Raw genomic sequence first — 15,124 nt, 5'->3', positions numbered from 1 at the left:
TTATTGATGCTTTTAAATTACAGCACTGAATACCTGGACATGTCCATATAACATTTATAGCATTTTATGTCTTCATAGCTACAGCCAACATTTGCTTAAGAATCACAATTGTAATTCAGGATGAGCAAGAAGAACATCATTTTACAAGGAAAAGTAGAGCATGCTGAAGCATTTTGCCTGGAACAAGGTTTTATTTTTAGCCTGTCCCCAAAAAATCATTATCTAGAGGCCGGAAATGTCTCAAAAAATCATTATATTTGAGTACCTGGTAGGTCATTTCATAGAGTACTGAAGAATCCTATTTAATATCAGGTGGGTTTGTTATCTGGACCACAGAGTAATTGAAGGAATGATTGTCTCTTGGGACCTACTCTTTTCCTCTGACTTCTGACATGCAAACTTTCTCCAGTGTACAGTTTTAACAAATGGTACACCACAGTTAGGTCCAGCATATTACACCCAGGATTCTTATTGAGTTATTATGAAAGGTGGCATTTCCAAAATCGACATAAGGAACTCTCTATAGTTAATGTTTACCTCAATGTAATACATTCAGGTCTTCTTTCCAGTGCCTTAGTTTGGATACATTTTGTAAGAGTAAAAGCATGCGAGAGAATGTCAAAAACCAGAGGCCTGGGCTTGAGATTTAGCCCTGAGCTCTGCTCATGCCCTTCCCTTCCAGTGAGAAAATATCTTTCTAGAAGAGAATAAATATAGAAAGCAGAGACATCCATCATGGATCACAGAAACTAGATGGTGACTGGGGACAAACCATGCCAGTTTATTGTCCATTCCTGACCAATAAATAGCTCTCATCCCCAAAATACAAAAATCCAGACCAAGAGGCCTAGTGATAAAATCAGGAGGGAGTGGTGGCTACTGAAAGCTAAAACTATTCTCATGTTACAACATTATGATCCCAATTTATTCATCTTCTAAATATCATTTCCTTACTCAAAAATCTTTAGAGAGGTTCACAGGATAGTTACAATTGCAAAGCTGTAGTTATCATTAATTAAGCATTTTCTTTGTGCCAAGCACTGTTGTCTTTGTTGGTGGTTCATGACAACCCTCATTTGTCATGACATCCCCATGGGTAACAGGCATCATCATCTTCATTTTCCATGGAGGAATACTATATCACAGAGAAATAAATGCATGGCCCCAATTTACCAAGTCAGTCAGCGGAACAACTGGATACACAAGGTACCAGGACCCATAGCTGTGATGTTTCCATTCTATCTCACACATTCACTCTCGCCATACCTTGCTCACTCATCAGACTTCAAGGCCCTACACAACCAGGCTCTCCTCCAAATGAGTAGGTATCTCCCCAACTTGTTCAGAGTTTTGATTTCTTTACTTGCAAAATGAGAGGGTGTTGGAGGCTGGAAAAGGAAATCAGAGAGAAGATATTTTGCCTAACCAGTTAATACTCTTGTGACCTTCATACCTGTGCCTCCTCATCTGTCAAATGGTCACCATCTTGGCTGTCTTTCCTGGCTGAGATGATTTTTGCAAAGCTCAAATAGAGAAAGCATTTAGAAATCACACACATAAGAAAAATGGTAATGACAATCTCATAGATATTCTCTTCAAGTGCTCACAATCTTGAGCGCACTTCCCTGTGTGACTTGGAAACATAAGTCACTTTACTGTTGCTCAAACATTTTCCATTTTAGAGACCTGTACAGTTTCTACTCAGACTTTTTAGTCTTCATTTAAGACTGTCCTCCCCTTATCTAAACCTCTATTTAACCAGTAAGCAATTCTCTGTGGTCATCACTGTGAAATGCAATGAAAGTAGGAAAGTGAGTAAGATAGGGCCTCAAAGAGCTCAAGGATCCATGTGCTACATCATCATCAAAATAAACACCTGTCACTGAGTTGGTCTTCCTGGTGGAGGTGGAGTACTAGACACAAAAGACCCCATAAAGGAGAAAAGGAATATCTTGCCTGGAGAGATCAAGGAAGGCTCTGGAGTATTTTCATCCTGTGCAGTGAGTGCATTGTTGATGAGTGAGCAAGGGGAAGGTGATGTGCAGGCATCCAAAACAGAGTCAAATATAAACACAGGCAATAAATTGGCAAATCCAGGCATGGACTGAGAAATAAGGAGTGCCAGAAGATTAAATAACCTAGAGTTTGATCATGATGGGATATACAGAAGCAAGGAACTAAAATTTTATTCTGAAGGCATGGGAGACTACCAAACTTAGGTCAATGTCATCTTTCTTATGTCCTGAATATGGAATTCATTGCTCACCTGTCTTTGGGTAATTAAAAACCATCACCTAATGACATATTATGACTTGTCATCTGAATATAAATATATGTTTTTAGTCTTGTGACACTTATTATTATATTTATCTAAAGAAAGATGAGAAGCTTTAACTATGATTTGGAAGTCATCTAAATGTGGGACCATTTATCACCTCTTTTCTGTGTGTTATAAAGAGATGTTAATTTTAGACATTGATTTGTGAGCTTCCCAGTTCTTCAGGAGAACAAACTAGATTGTCAATAGAACTAGAAATACTGAACTAATTATTTATTCTTATTCTTACCTTCCTTTTAGTTCACCAGGTCATGATGATTCCAATACAGTATGACTAAAGTTACAAAGTTCTCTCCATTCCAATTGTCATTGTTTTAGTTCAGGCTACCATTATCATATATATATTATTTTACCATTCCAAATCCCCTGATTGGGTCTTTTAACACAATCTCTTACCCTCAATACTCTATCTCCATCTCCACCCAAGACACTTTCCATACTGAAATTGGAGCAAACTTTCTAAAATACTAATTGGTGTGACTCTCTTGCCCAAAACAGTATTTCCCTCTGTTTATTTCATTTTGTTTTTAAGCTATTTTGGTTCCTACTGCCTGTATAAGTGCAGAATTTCCTTCTTTTTAAGCTTATGATCTTCAAAACATGAGCTTGGGAGGCCCTATTTTAATATATTCACATTTTAAAAATAAATTATATATATGAACTAGAATGAAATTCAAACATTTTCTCCAGCCAGCTGTCCCACCCTGCCTCATCCCTTGAAAAGTTATATGAGGTCCATGCTTTCTGTTCCCTTTAAGAATCACCAGGTATTTTATCAGATTGCATGATGCCTGGGACACTGTACTTAAGAAATATTTGTTGAATACAAGAAAAATATGATAAAACCTAAAAAGTATACTATGTTTGGTCTTGGAGCATAAGTAATGCGTAAACAACATAGCTCTTGGTACAGAATTATCCTCCACATTCTGAACAGATGATAAAGAAAGTGCTAAAAACCATGTGGATGGAAAAATTTTAAAAGATATAGTAGATGGTCCTGGGAATATCATTTTTCAAGGACAATAGTTGGAACTGGAGATGATGAGCTTAGAAAGCAATAGAAAATGAAGGCAACTTAAATTCATCTAGTTATCTGCCCATCATCGATTTAGATATTTTACATGAATTGTCGCTTTTTGGTCTCACCACAAGCCTGTGCATAGTTATCATCCCCATTACATGCAGAGAAAACTGAGATTAATTAACTTCCCAAAGGACACATAATTAGTAAGTTGCGGAGTCAGGATCTGAATTCAGACTGGGCTGGATTCCAATGTCTGGTCTCTTTGCAAATAGACTACAGTTTCCAACACACACACACACACACACACTTACACGCACACATACACACGGCCACATTATGATCTTGTAGGACTTCTGTCTCTGGGCTGCCATTATTTTCTCATCTACAAACACCGATAAAGGTCGATGTTTGTTCAGATTATCAGTACATGTTTATCCCATCTACTTCTAAATGTTTGGCATTGACCCCATTGGTTGTGCTATCAGCCAGCTGGCCAGTACTCAACTCAAGCCTATCTTTCTAATCAGGCATTTTCCTAAGTTCCAGTGAGCAGAATGAGACATACAGAGATGTTCATTTTTCTTTTAGAAACATTATGCCTAGACCCATGCAAGATGAAAAAGGTTTATGAATGTGTATGGATTGATTGAGCTACACTTTAAGATCATGGTTTCCTGAGCAACGAGGATTTTCAGTGTAATTTAGAACCACTCAATGCAGGATTATGATTAGCTATTGGAAGTTTAGCCCCATTGTATTCAAAAAAGAATAGATATCTACGGAGAAAGACACAGTTCTAGAAGAGAAACTCTCAATTCTGAAAACTACTGAATGAACAGAAATACTGTCTTTACAAATTCCTTAGTTGCCTCCTTTCCCTCATTTTAATATTCAATGCATAATCCTATGGACAATGAGCTTCTACCTTCCATATTTTTTCTTTCTCCCAATCTTATCATTCAGTACCATCCAGTTCGTTCATTTACGTAACTTTTCTTCAGAACCAATAAATTCTGAGCATAATTTGCACTACTTTATAATGAGTGAGTGTGTGCATGCATGTGAGTGTGTTGTGAGAAGTGTTAATAGATAGGGAGGAGGGAAATAGGGGTGTATAGAAGCAGAGTGAAATTTGTGGAAACATTTTATTTTTTCAAAGATTTGTGTTTTTTCTTATTAGTCTCTTATAAAACCCTTCAAAGTAATCCAGCCACCACTCTTAGCTTCTCATATTCCAGAAAATTCTAATTTTTTATTTATGCTTTTATTTATAATTATTTATTTACCTTATATACCCAATATTATAAAAGGTTTAATAGCTTTCTGATTAAGCTATGACACATTATTCCTAACCTTAAAGTTTTAATAGCTTTACCGTATTTGATGTTAAACACTGACAGAGTGATGCCTTTGGAGGCACAGTCCTCAGCTTCTGACAAAGCCAATCCTAACAACAGGTCCCTTATTCCTGAACTTGGTCTTACTTTTTGATTCTTTGACCAACTTTCAGTACCACAAATGATTTCCTCAACTTAGGATTAGCTGGGACCTACCATGTGTAAGTAATTCTGCTCTTTTATCCTCATGATGCCACCTCTGGAAGCCAAGCTTAAGGCTGGCATACCTGGTAAGTATTTTTGAAGGAAACATATTAAAAATAGGGTTTTTAAAAGATGGCTTAATGGGACTAGAGCTGGGTACTACTTGGCTCTGTCAGTGAGAAAAATAATGGAAAAGACCATTGCAAAAATTGTAACATAATATTTGGATATCCAGAACTAGAATCAAATCGTGGGAAAGGTAAAATAAATAAGTGGAAAACTGAGAGATCATCCCAAGAGAAAACAGCAATTCAACGGGATAGAACTTGTGTCTTTCATCCTTTCACTCAACAAAGAAGTACTGACTAATTTATATAGTCTCAAATACTAAATACCAGGGCAAAAAAAGAAATCTGTCTAGCTTCACCCTTTATATTTGCACATCATTAGCTGATTATATTTGTCACATATGAAGGGCTCAGTTGTAAACAACATAACTCTTGGTACAGAATTACCAACTTGTTGTATTAGATTAAGTCACTAGTAAATTAGATTCAGAGCATGAAAGTGAAAAGAATAAAGCCAAACAGTCTATTGTAAAGAAAACTATTTCTAACCTGAGAATCAAAACATAGCAAGAAAAAAAAAAATCAGTGGCAACACCAAAAATAAACACATCAAAAATAACAAAACACTGCTTTCGTCTGAGCTGTAATCTGAGAAGAAAACAATTGAGGGAAGGGTATTTCAGAGCTGTTGAGTTTGGGCTCATTGTGGGACATCTGTGTACAGATGCTCTTGAAATTCAAAAAGGAAAGAGCTATATTCACACAAAATTGTCAAATAGAGAGCAGTCTGCCATCATTTTAGAGTTTAGAAGCAGGTTTCAACTCAGGTTTTGTGCAGAGTCACTTTGACCTTGGTTCAAAGCCTAGTTTAGATACTGCAGAGACTGTGAAATGGACAGAAAAATTTATAGAGCCCTCATCCATAGAATAAGGTGATGGTCTCCCCGTTGCAGCGGCTGCAGTGACTGTGAGCAACTCAGACAGATGCACCAGGAGGCTCCCAAGGAGTCAGGCCTGCTGCTGCTGCCTTATGCTTATGGGGTTTACGATGATATCCTCCCAGCAAGCCACTTACAAGCAAGAAATTAGTAACTCCAAATAAACTATTTCCTAAAATCTTACATAGAATTGCTTTAAAAGCCTGGAAGGAATTCCAGAGCCCTCTTGTTAATCCCTGGACAGGACTAACCCCCTCTTCTGGGTGTTCCCGCAGTCTACTCTGGCCCCCTCACCAGTCACTACCGCAGTGCAGGGAGTGATGCTGTGTTTATCTCCACCATGTTTGATGAATTTACGATAATTACTTTTACGCTGCAAAGCCTGACAGAAATTTTGACACCTAGTATGTGCTCAATTAAATTGTGTTGATGAAATAAATGAACAATAACCCCTGCAGTTATAAAGTTGAGGAATCTGAAATACGAGAAAGTAAAAAAGAGGGTACATTACTAGTGCAGGCGGAAGGCTCAGGACTCCTGGATCCCAGACCAATGGTCTTTTGCATGTAATTGCTCATGAACATAAGGAGCTTATTTCAAAAAATGTATGGATTGTCTTTCAGTCCAAAGTAAATGATTGTTTGCTTGAGCTCAGGGTCTATGTATTTGACTTTATTCTGTCTTCTCACAGCAAGAAGCACAACCATGAGTATTTAGCAGATGATCAAAAAGCAAGTTCTACATTAATCTGGAAAAGAATGTCAGGATAGAGAAGACTTGGACTTCCTTTCATGACTGATTTTAGAAAGCTGTATTTTTGGTCTACTAATTATGAAGTAATTTATCTTTTAGGATTTCATCATGAAGAAGGTGGGCAGGGTCAGATTCAAGAGTAATATTATAGTATTTATTTTTGTTGTTTTCTAAGTGAAATTATAGGTAACAAGGGGAAAAATAATTGAAGCAAAAGGCATGAGTTGTCATGTCTAAGCACTGTTGTAGGCACTCCACAAAATGCATGCTTTATATCTTTTAAACAAAGTAGGCCATTAAGTGTGCAATGCTAAGAGGAATTTTATCTCACCTATAAATACAAGTGAATCTTTTAAGCTCCAAATCCCTACATACAGATAATTTACTGTGGTAATCAAGACGATGCACACAATTTAACTTCAGTATCATCTGTAACTCTATTGGTATTTTAATAATAATGAATAAAAATATATGTTGGTAACAAAAAATGTTACTTGAAGTAGAATCATTTTAAAGAGTCAATGATAATTTCTCAAAAGCTGTGTAAATATCGTATTTACTTAGAATTCTCTGTTGTGCCTTTACCTTGTAATTCATATGGAAGAAGACCTTCAGTATTTAACTGTATACATATATTAAAGAACATATTATCCCCTCTTCTTTGAATTGGAAATAACAAACAAAATGCTTTGTCCATGCAAATATTAATAAGGAAATGAATGTTTCTTTTATTTTTCTCTTCTTACCTTTTTTCTTTTGCCTTTTTTTCTGTTTGTTTGACTTCTCCCCCCTGGGTGGGTAGGGTTTAGCTGGGGGAGAGTATTGAAGATGAAGAGAAAAAAGGTAAAAAAAAAAAAAAAAAAAAAGAGAAATTCAAATTATCCTGAAAGTTATAAACTACTCTTCATCAATGTTTTTCTGTTGTCCAGGAAATAAAATATTGTCTTTCACTTTGCAGAAAAAAGGTCATCCATTATAACAGTTGTTATGAATACTACTACTACCAATGGTTACCTGCCTTCTGCAAAGGTGGCAGAGAACGGGACTAGTGGTTACCTACAAACAGTAAGGAAACCTGAGTTTTGCTTCCAGCTGGTCAAATAATTAACTGAATAATCTTGGGCAGTCCTGTCATCTCCCTAAGCTCCCCCCATACCCTTATATGTAAAGTGAAAGGCTTGGAACCTATAATTTCAGAGGTTCCTCCTGGTTCAGAAATCCTCTTAATCTATGAATCATATGCAAACAGGACTAGGAGTATTTAAACAGCTACTGGACGGAAAGAGCTAAGGTGCTTTTGGTTATACCCACAGAAGTAGATTTTTATTTTGGGGGGATGACGGGAGCTAGTGGTGGCCTTTACATTATAAAGAAAATGAGTACAGATGACAGCAAAGTTATTTGTTGAAGAAAAATGGGGAATCAAACATAGATGTGAATAAGGATTTGCATTTTTAAAATAGCCTTTTATTGCATCAGAGTTTTGCTATAACTCTTTTAGAGAAAAGACCCATGAAGAAGCTCTTAAAGATCTCATTTTGAAAATATTCTACTAGGTCAATGCATCTGTGAAATTTGGTTCATTCTTGGAAAGTGATTCCTGGGAAATCAATATAGTTTATCTCAAGCTGTGTGTCCCATTGGAAGTGAATATGAGAGAAGCCTTTCGGTCTCTGATTATATTTATGTATATTTTAATTCAAACACCTTTCTTCAGACCCCAGTTTCTTCACCCCTTCTTCTTTTCTACATTAAACACTGATGAATATTCACAAACACTTTTGGAGGAACAGAGCGATGGATTCAGCATTGTGCAGACACACTGTTAGAAGTCTGAGATGCACGTGGAGCCTGAAATTGAAGGAGAGCACAGGTTTGCTTATTGAAGGCTTCAGGAGCATTGGGGGAGATAACGTTTTCTTTCCTTGCTCTCCAGCCACGTGCTTGGGTTAGTACTCACAGACTCCACAATACTGCAGACCTGCAGAGGAGAGAATGGAGGCGCAATGTCATCTTTATGCACGCACGTGTCTTCACCCATTTTATTCCCCCTCCACTTCACCTTCTCCTGTTCATCTGGCCAGTTGTAAACCTTTAATGTGAACGAGCTATCTATGACACCAATTTGTGGGCAAGTTTTGTGGCGAGAAAAAAGATCCAGGAAATAAAATCATCAAAATAGTTTCTATCAATAGTCGCAGATATTACCAGGCAATTCATACACTGCTTCCCATTCTCATTTTGGGCTTTATACTTAAAAGGGATTTTCCCATCTATTCTTATTCCATCTTTAAAATGACTCTATGGCTGGATATGGTGAAAATGACTCTTTATTTTGCAGACAGTGCAAATAGAGCTTAGTGTACCTGAAAGTATTATCTAGAGTCATCCAATCAAGAGAAGAAGCAAATCTAGGAAAAAGGAATCTCCCAACTCTAACCCTCAATATGCTTTCCACTAATGCAGCCCATCCCAAATCACAAAACAAAACAAACACGTTTTATTGTTCTCATTTACGCTAAATCATTCTTCCTTTGCTTTAAGAATCTGATACATATTTAAAATAATACAGACATTTGAATTTAGAATGGTTTTATCATCAAACCCTTAACCCGTTTATGACTGAGGTTGCAATTTTTTGAATTTTTGCAATCAGACCTTGGCGATAACCTTGAGCAGTAGGATATAGATAACTCTCACATGCTTAGTGTTCCAATAATGGAACATTAGGCAAAAATCAGCTTAAATTCCCATTTACTAGGCTAATTTCGTAAGAGACTTGCTGTCTCATCAATGTAGGCAAGGTTGCCAAAGTGGTTCATGTGAGATAGAGGTGACAGAGGAAAAGAATTATCTGCTCTGGGGAGCGGGGGGACTTTCTTCCTTTTAGATTCGAGATTTTCCCCTTCTTACTACTTTTAGGGACAGGAGATCAAAAGTTCAGATATGTTTTCCAAAAGCCACTGTTCAAATGCATAGGGTCTATGAGGAAAGGACTATTGAAAAATCTTCCTTGGATCTTTCCATTAGCATAGATTGTTTTTTATGAATTTACTAATTTCCAAACTGGAACCACTGTCCCTAGAAACTGAGGCAGACATCTTTCAGAGGAGAAAACAGACCGTAGGGAATGGCAGTTATTGCCACAGGCTAATGGGCTCTGGAAGCTTAGTTCTCCTGGAGGTCAGCACCTTATAATGGAGAGGATTGCACAGGTCTGGAAGAACAAAACATATCACTTGCCTGAGAGTCTGTACTGACAGATTCCAATTTTACTGGTTTGGTGTGATCATAGTGAAAGTCTCCTAAATTTCCTCATCAGTTTATTTATTTGTTTACATCTCTGTATTTCTCAATGGCCTCTGAGCTCCTTGAGGTCTAGACTCTATTTTACCCAAACCTATCCTGATTGCCTCTCTGAGAATATGAACAAAATGAGACTTTATAAATATTGGTTGGACTGAATTACTTTGAAATGATTAAGTTACTTCTACTATTCCATGATCATTTTAACAATTTACGTATGAATGCAAAGATTACCAAAAACAAGGAGAAAAATAAATTCCAGAGTTGTTTGTTGAGCAATGTGTGATTGAGTTGACTTGAAACATATACAGGGGTACAGTCAATTCTGCTACAACATAATATATGCATTTGTAAAAATGACTTGCTAATTGTACAATACAAACTTTATAAGAAAAGATTTAGGGGAGAAGTAGGGTTAGGAGTACAATACTCAAAAATTTCATCAGTCACACATAAAAGACTATAAAAACCTAATAAAAGTAGTAGAAGAGTTGTATACATGCTAAATGTCTAATAAATACATAACCATTACATACAATAGCGATAATACTTTACCTTAAAAAGAGCTACAACTTTCCCGTGGAAGTGGGTGTCAGAAAAGCTGTGATTTCTTGTTAAGTGGTGGAGAGAGTGTTGCCTGAAACAGGAGGATGGTTATACCTACACATCTCGATGGGTGAGGCTTAGAAGGCTCCTGTGAATGTAGATACCGTCTTGATGCTTAAGGCCTATATGTGTGTTTGTGTGTGTGTGTGGTTTGTATGTTTCTATGGGGCTCGCTTTTTTTTCTGCGTTCATCTGAGGCTTCTTGATGACAAACCAGGCATACACATATGCAAGATCTGCATTATGTTGAATATAATTTAATAAGTGATTATTATATATTGTTTTCTAATATATAAATAATGCAACAAATGTGTGCCTTTAAACAAGTGCTTTGAGGTGTATATGCACCTTCTGTCACCTGCATCTTCTGCCAGAGTTAAAATGGTACTGATCTGCTTTCTATTCGCCAAAAGACCGTAACTGCGGAGAAACCATATCTGCGATTTTTATGTTATTCTTCTTCAGTGAGGATCTGGCTCGGTTTTGTATTTGTCAAACACCTCAAAATATTTCTCAACATTTGTATTTGGGAAAAACTCAAAATACACTTTGCCAGTTGATTTTTTAACACACCTAGTGAACACTAATTTAATCCTTATGTTTCTAATTAATTTTTCTGCAATTAGCTAAAATACTGCTCTCTAAGAATTTGCTGAATAAACAAGCTTAATCCTATGTAAATGTTCTTTTAAAAAAAAACAAAGGAAATCAAACCAATTCTTCCTGAGAGCCTTTACTACCATGAAGTTTACTTTCAAACTAAATGGCACACTTTAAATTTGTTTTGCATGAGGTATGTCTAGATTTCATGAAGTCGTTGTTCAATGTCCTATAAAATTAAATATGTACAAGACAAAAAATAGGAAAAGAATGTTGGTAATATTATGCTGATTAATTGGCTGGTTGATTGACTGCTCAATCCTGCCTTCCATTCTTTCCTTTCTTATTTCATTAGCTCACAATCCCATTCTTTCAACAAACCTTTATCAAAGGCTTATTATGTATCAGATTCTCTGCTAGGGTCCTACAAAGTGTGTACCACCCAATGGAAAATACAAAGAGATAAGTGAATTATTACAAAAAACTTAGATGACCAATTGTCTTAGGCCATTTTGTATTGCTCTAACAGAATGCCTGAGACTGAGCAATTTATAAGGGACAGAAATTTATTGGCTTACAGTTCTAAAGGCTGGGAAGTTGAATATCAAGGTTCTGGCATCTGGTGAGAGCTCTCTTGTTGCATCATCACATGGCAGAAGGCAAGAGAATGAGAGAGAGAACCCACTCCTGAAAGCTCTTTTATTAGGGCAGTAAACCTAACCCAGTGAGGGTGGAACCCTCATGGCCTAATCATCTCTGAAAGGCCCCACCTCTTAATATTGTTACAATGACATTAGACCTCATCACGAGTTTTGGGAATGACAAAAATTCCAACCATGGCAACAGTATACTAAGAGTGAAGAGCAGTTCCTCTCCATGAGATTGACTGGTCAGGACATCAGTGTCAACCCAGAGGGGTATATCTACCTTGTTAAGACAAGCATCTTTGCTCATGGCCCCATCCTCTCCCACATTTGGACATCATCAAAGAATCCTTAGAAAGAATACTTTCAATATTTAGGATAGGTTGAAAGGATAGCTGTTGAAGTAAATATCAGATTCACAATATACAAGATCGAGGACTATTCACTACTGCTTCATGGAGTAGAAATAAGTTCTTAGAATAAGTAAATTGTTTTCTGAAGACTTTCATACAACTGGGAATTTTAAATTATCTTACTCCTCTAGACACAATTATTATGGGAGCTCTTAGGGGCTGAAGATGGGAGAATAGTCAAACAATGTTTCCCCTTTTAGTCATCTCCCTTCTTATAGAATAATCTTGATAGCAGTAATTTAAGGCTTTGCTCCAGTGGCTTATTAAAGAAATGTAACTAGTTGGGTTTTTGAATCAGAAAAATCTGGGTGAGAATTCTTGCTGCACTATTTTCTAGCATTGAGACCTTGGACAATCTACTTGCCATTTTTTAACTTAATTTTCCCCATCTGTGAAAGAAACCCAGACCTGTCCTTCAGGGGTGCTGTGAGGAGTAGATGCAGTAACACATGGAAACAGGGAGTACCTGACCTTGTTCAGAGCAGATGGTTGATAAATGATGGTAGTTAATTTCTCAACTTCTCTTCTCATGGAATATTTCTTGCTAATAGAATCTGGTCTCTCTCCCTCTCTCCTCCTATCATTATAGATAACTGTGATGATCCACTAGCATCCCTGCTCTCTCCAATGGCTTTTTCCAGTTCCTCAGATCTCACTGGCACTCATAGCCCAGCTCAACTCAACTGGAGAATTGGTAAGTAGGCTGACTGAAATCCTAATGCCAAGCACTGAATAACTACACGGTGGGTAGATGGAGGAAAGTGAGCGCTCTCAAACACTGAAATCATGTCCAATGGCAGTCCTCAGGAAAATATTTAGGAGGAGAGGAATGAAAATCTAATGTAAGCATACTTCCATAGCATAATAGTCATTCAAAGTATGCTGACTTGTGTTCACCCAAACCACAATATCCTTTTTTGATTATCACAAGAGGTCTTTATCAAAATTACTTTATAAAAAGCATTTGCTTTCAATCACTTTAATTTTCCTTGAAAATTAATATTGCTGATTTTTAAAATACAAAAATACTATTAATTAAAAGTAAGAAAAGATAAACAATCTGTTATTCTACCAGCTAGAAATAACTGTGGTTAAGTATATGGTTTGTATCTTTAAAATCTGTGGGAAGTAAGAGCAGGCCCTTAACTAATCTCTCATATGAAATGTTGTTAACAAATATGACGTTGGATATCTAGGCAGATATGTTTTAGTCAGATTTAGATGTTGACTTTTATAATGCATAGATGCATAGGTAGATAAATACTGAAAAAGATTTGAATTATTTCAATTTTTAAGCACTTTTTGGATATCTGATAATATTTTAATATCTACTGAATATTATAAACTTTTTCTAGGTCACGAAAAGCATGTATGCAATTTAAAGAGAGCTACTGATCTATTAGAGTTTATATTATTTAATTTTGACTATATTTTCCGTTGATATCTTAAGTAGGTTACTTTAGTAGGTTTTTGCAACATTGAACCATCTTTGCATTCTGGAATAAGTTCTAATTGGTTGTTTTTTTTTTTTTTAACATGCTAAATAATTTAATTTGTAACATTTTAATTTATAATTTTAATATCCATTATTAGTGAGATTGATTTATAGTTTTTGCTTGTATGTTTGTTTGTTGTTTGTCTTGTACCTCATTTCACCAGTTTTCTATTAAAATGGAATTCGTAACTTAAAAGTTAGCAAGTGTCACTGTTTTGTTGAGAAAGCTGTTTAAGAATAATATTCTAAAAACAAAAGAATGGCCAAAGATTCAACAGGAAAATTTCAATTAAAATTTTGTAATAATGTCCTTTGCTGAATATTCTGTGCCAAAAATTTGATTAAGCATTTTAGTTTTATTATGATATGTAGTCCTCACAAAGCTGTTGTAAGCATTATTACCTTTTACCTTCAGATAGGGTTCCTGAGGCATCAGTTTCCCAAGACAGCAAAACTAGAAAGGGGAAATGCTTGGATTCAAACCTAAGTTGTCCGAATTCAAAGTTCGCGTTTCTCTTAATCCCGTTAACAAATTGCTTGACTAGTACAGATTGAAAAGGGATGTAGCAGCAAGAAAAGAAAGTTAAAAACTAATCAATCAACCACAGTCCAAATGCAGGCTATGCCACTTAGAAACTCTCTGACAGTATACAAATCACTTACCTCTCCCGACCTCAGTTTTTTATCTGTAAAGTGGCCCAGGAATGTCTGCCTTGCAACATTATGTGCAGATTAAGACCAGACTTGCATATCCAAAATATCTTTCTTACAGCAGGGTAGAGAACTGACATGGAGCAGGAAGCCCACTGTCCATTTCAGGAAGAAACACAGGTTGGCAGAATTTAACACGGTTTCCAACAGAGCTTCCAGAGAAAGGATTTGTCTCAATCCCACCCAAATTGTGTGGCAGCAGAAAGCGATTACTGTCTAATAGCTCCTGGGCAGTTTCTGGGGGAAACTATGGGTCTGATCACAGGCCACATCTCTCCCTGACACAGATATTGAGTGAGTACAAGTGTCTCTGCTCCAACTTATTATAATTGTTCTGCTCACCGGGGAATTTGAGTGCCTGAATCCAAGGCTAGCATGAGTGTACAGAAAGGTTCATTTTTCTTCGGTTTCCCAACAAGAGTCTAAATTAGGAAGGCCAAGCAGAAGACATAGTGATACAGTTGGGATGCACTGACCTAGAACTCATCCTCTAGTGCGTATTCCAAGACGCCCAACGGGGACAGCCTCTTCTTTACTCACCAAGGCCCAACCATGGCCCTCAGCAGGAATTAAACGCTGGCTCAGGGAGATATGAGATCAGTGGTTCTCATCCAAGGGCTGTGCATTTGAATCACCTAGAGAGTTTTACAGGGAGCATTGCCTGAGCCCATTTCATCCTATATT

At 36.7% G+C, this 15,124-nt stretch overlaps 1 protein-coding gene across 2 annotated transcripts in view; it reads left to right on the top strand.

Annotated features, from left to right (window-relative positions):
- The window catches only part of LOC105492445 (contactin associated protein family member 5), a 909,336-nt gene that overhangs the window by 209,790 nt on the left and 684,422 nt on the right, over positions 1-15,124 (top strand). For both annotated transcript variants that reach the window (XM_071072554.1, XM_071072553.1), the window contains exon 2: positions 12,824-12,928. In XM_071072554.1, coding sequence (XP_070928655.1) covers positions 12,824-12,928 — 105 coding nt within the window. The remainder of the gene's footprint in view (positions 1-12,823; positions 12,929-15,124) is intronic.

Source organism: Macaca nemestrina, chromosome 11, assembly GCF_043159975.1.
Source record: "Macaca nemestrina isolate mMacNem1 chromosome 11, mMacNem.hap1, whole genome shotgun sequence".
Taxonomy (NCBI): Eukaryota; Metazoa; Chordata; class Mammalia; order Primates; family Cercopithecidae; genus Macaca; species Macaca nemestrina.
The sequence above is the reverse complement of the archived record's forward strand: the minus strand, read 5'-3'. Positions and strand labels throughout refer to the sequence as shown.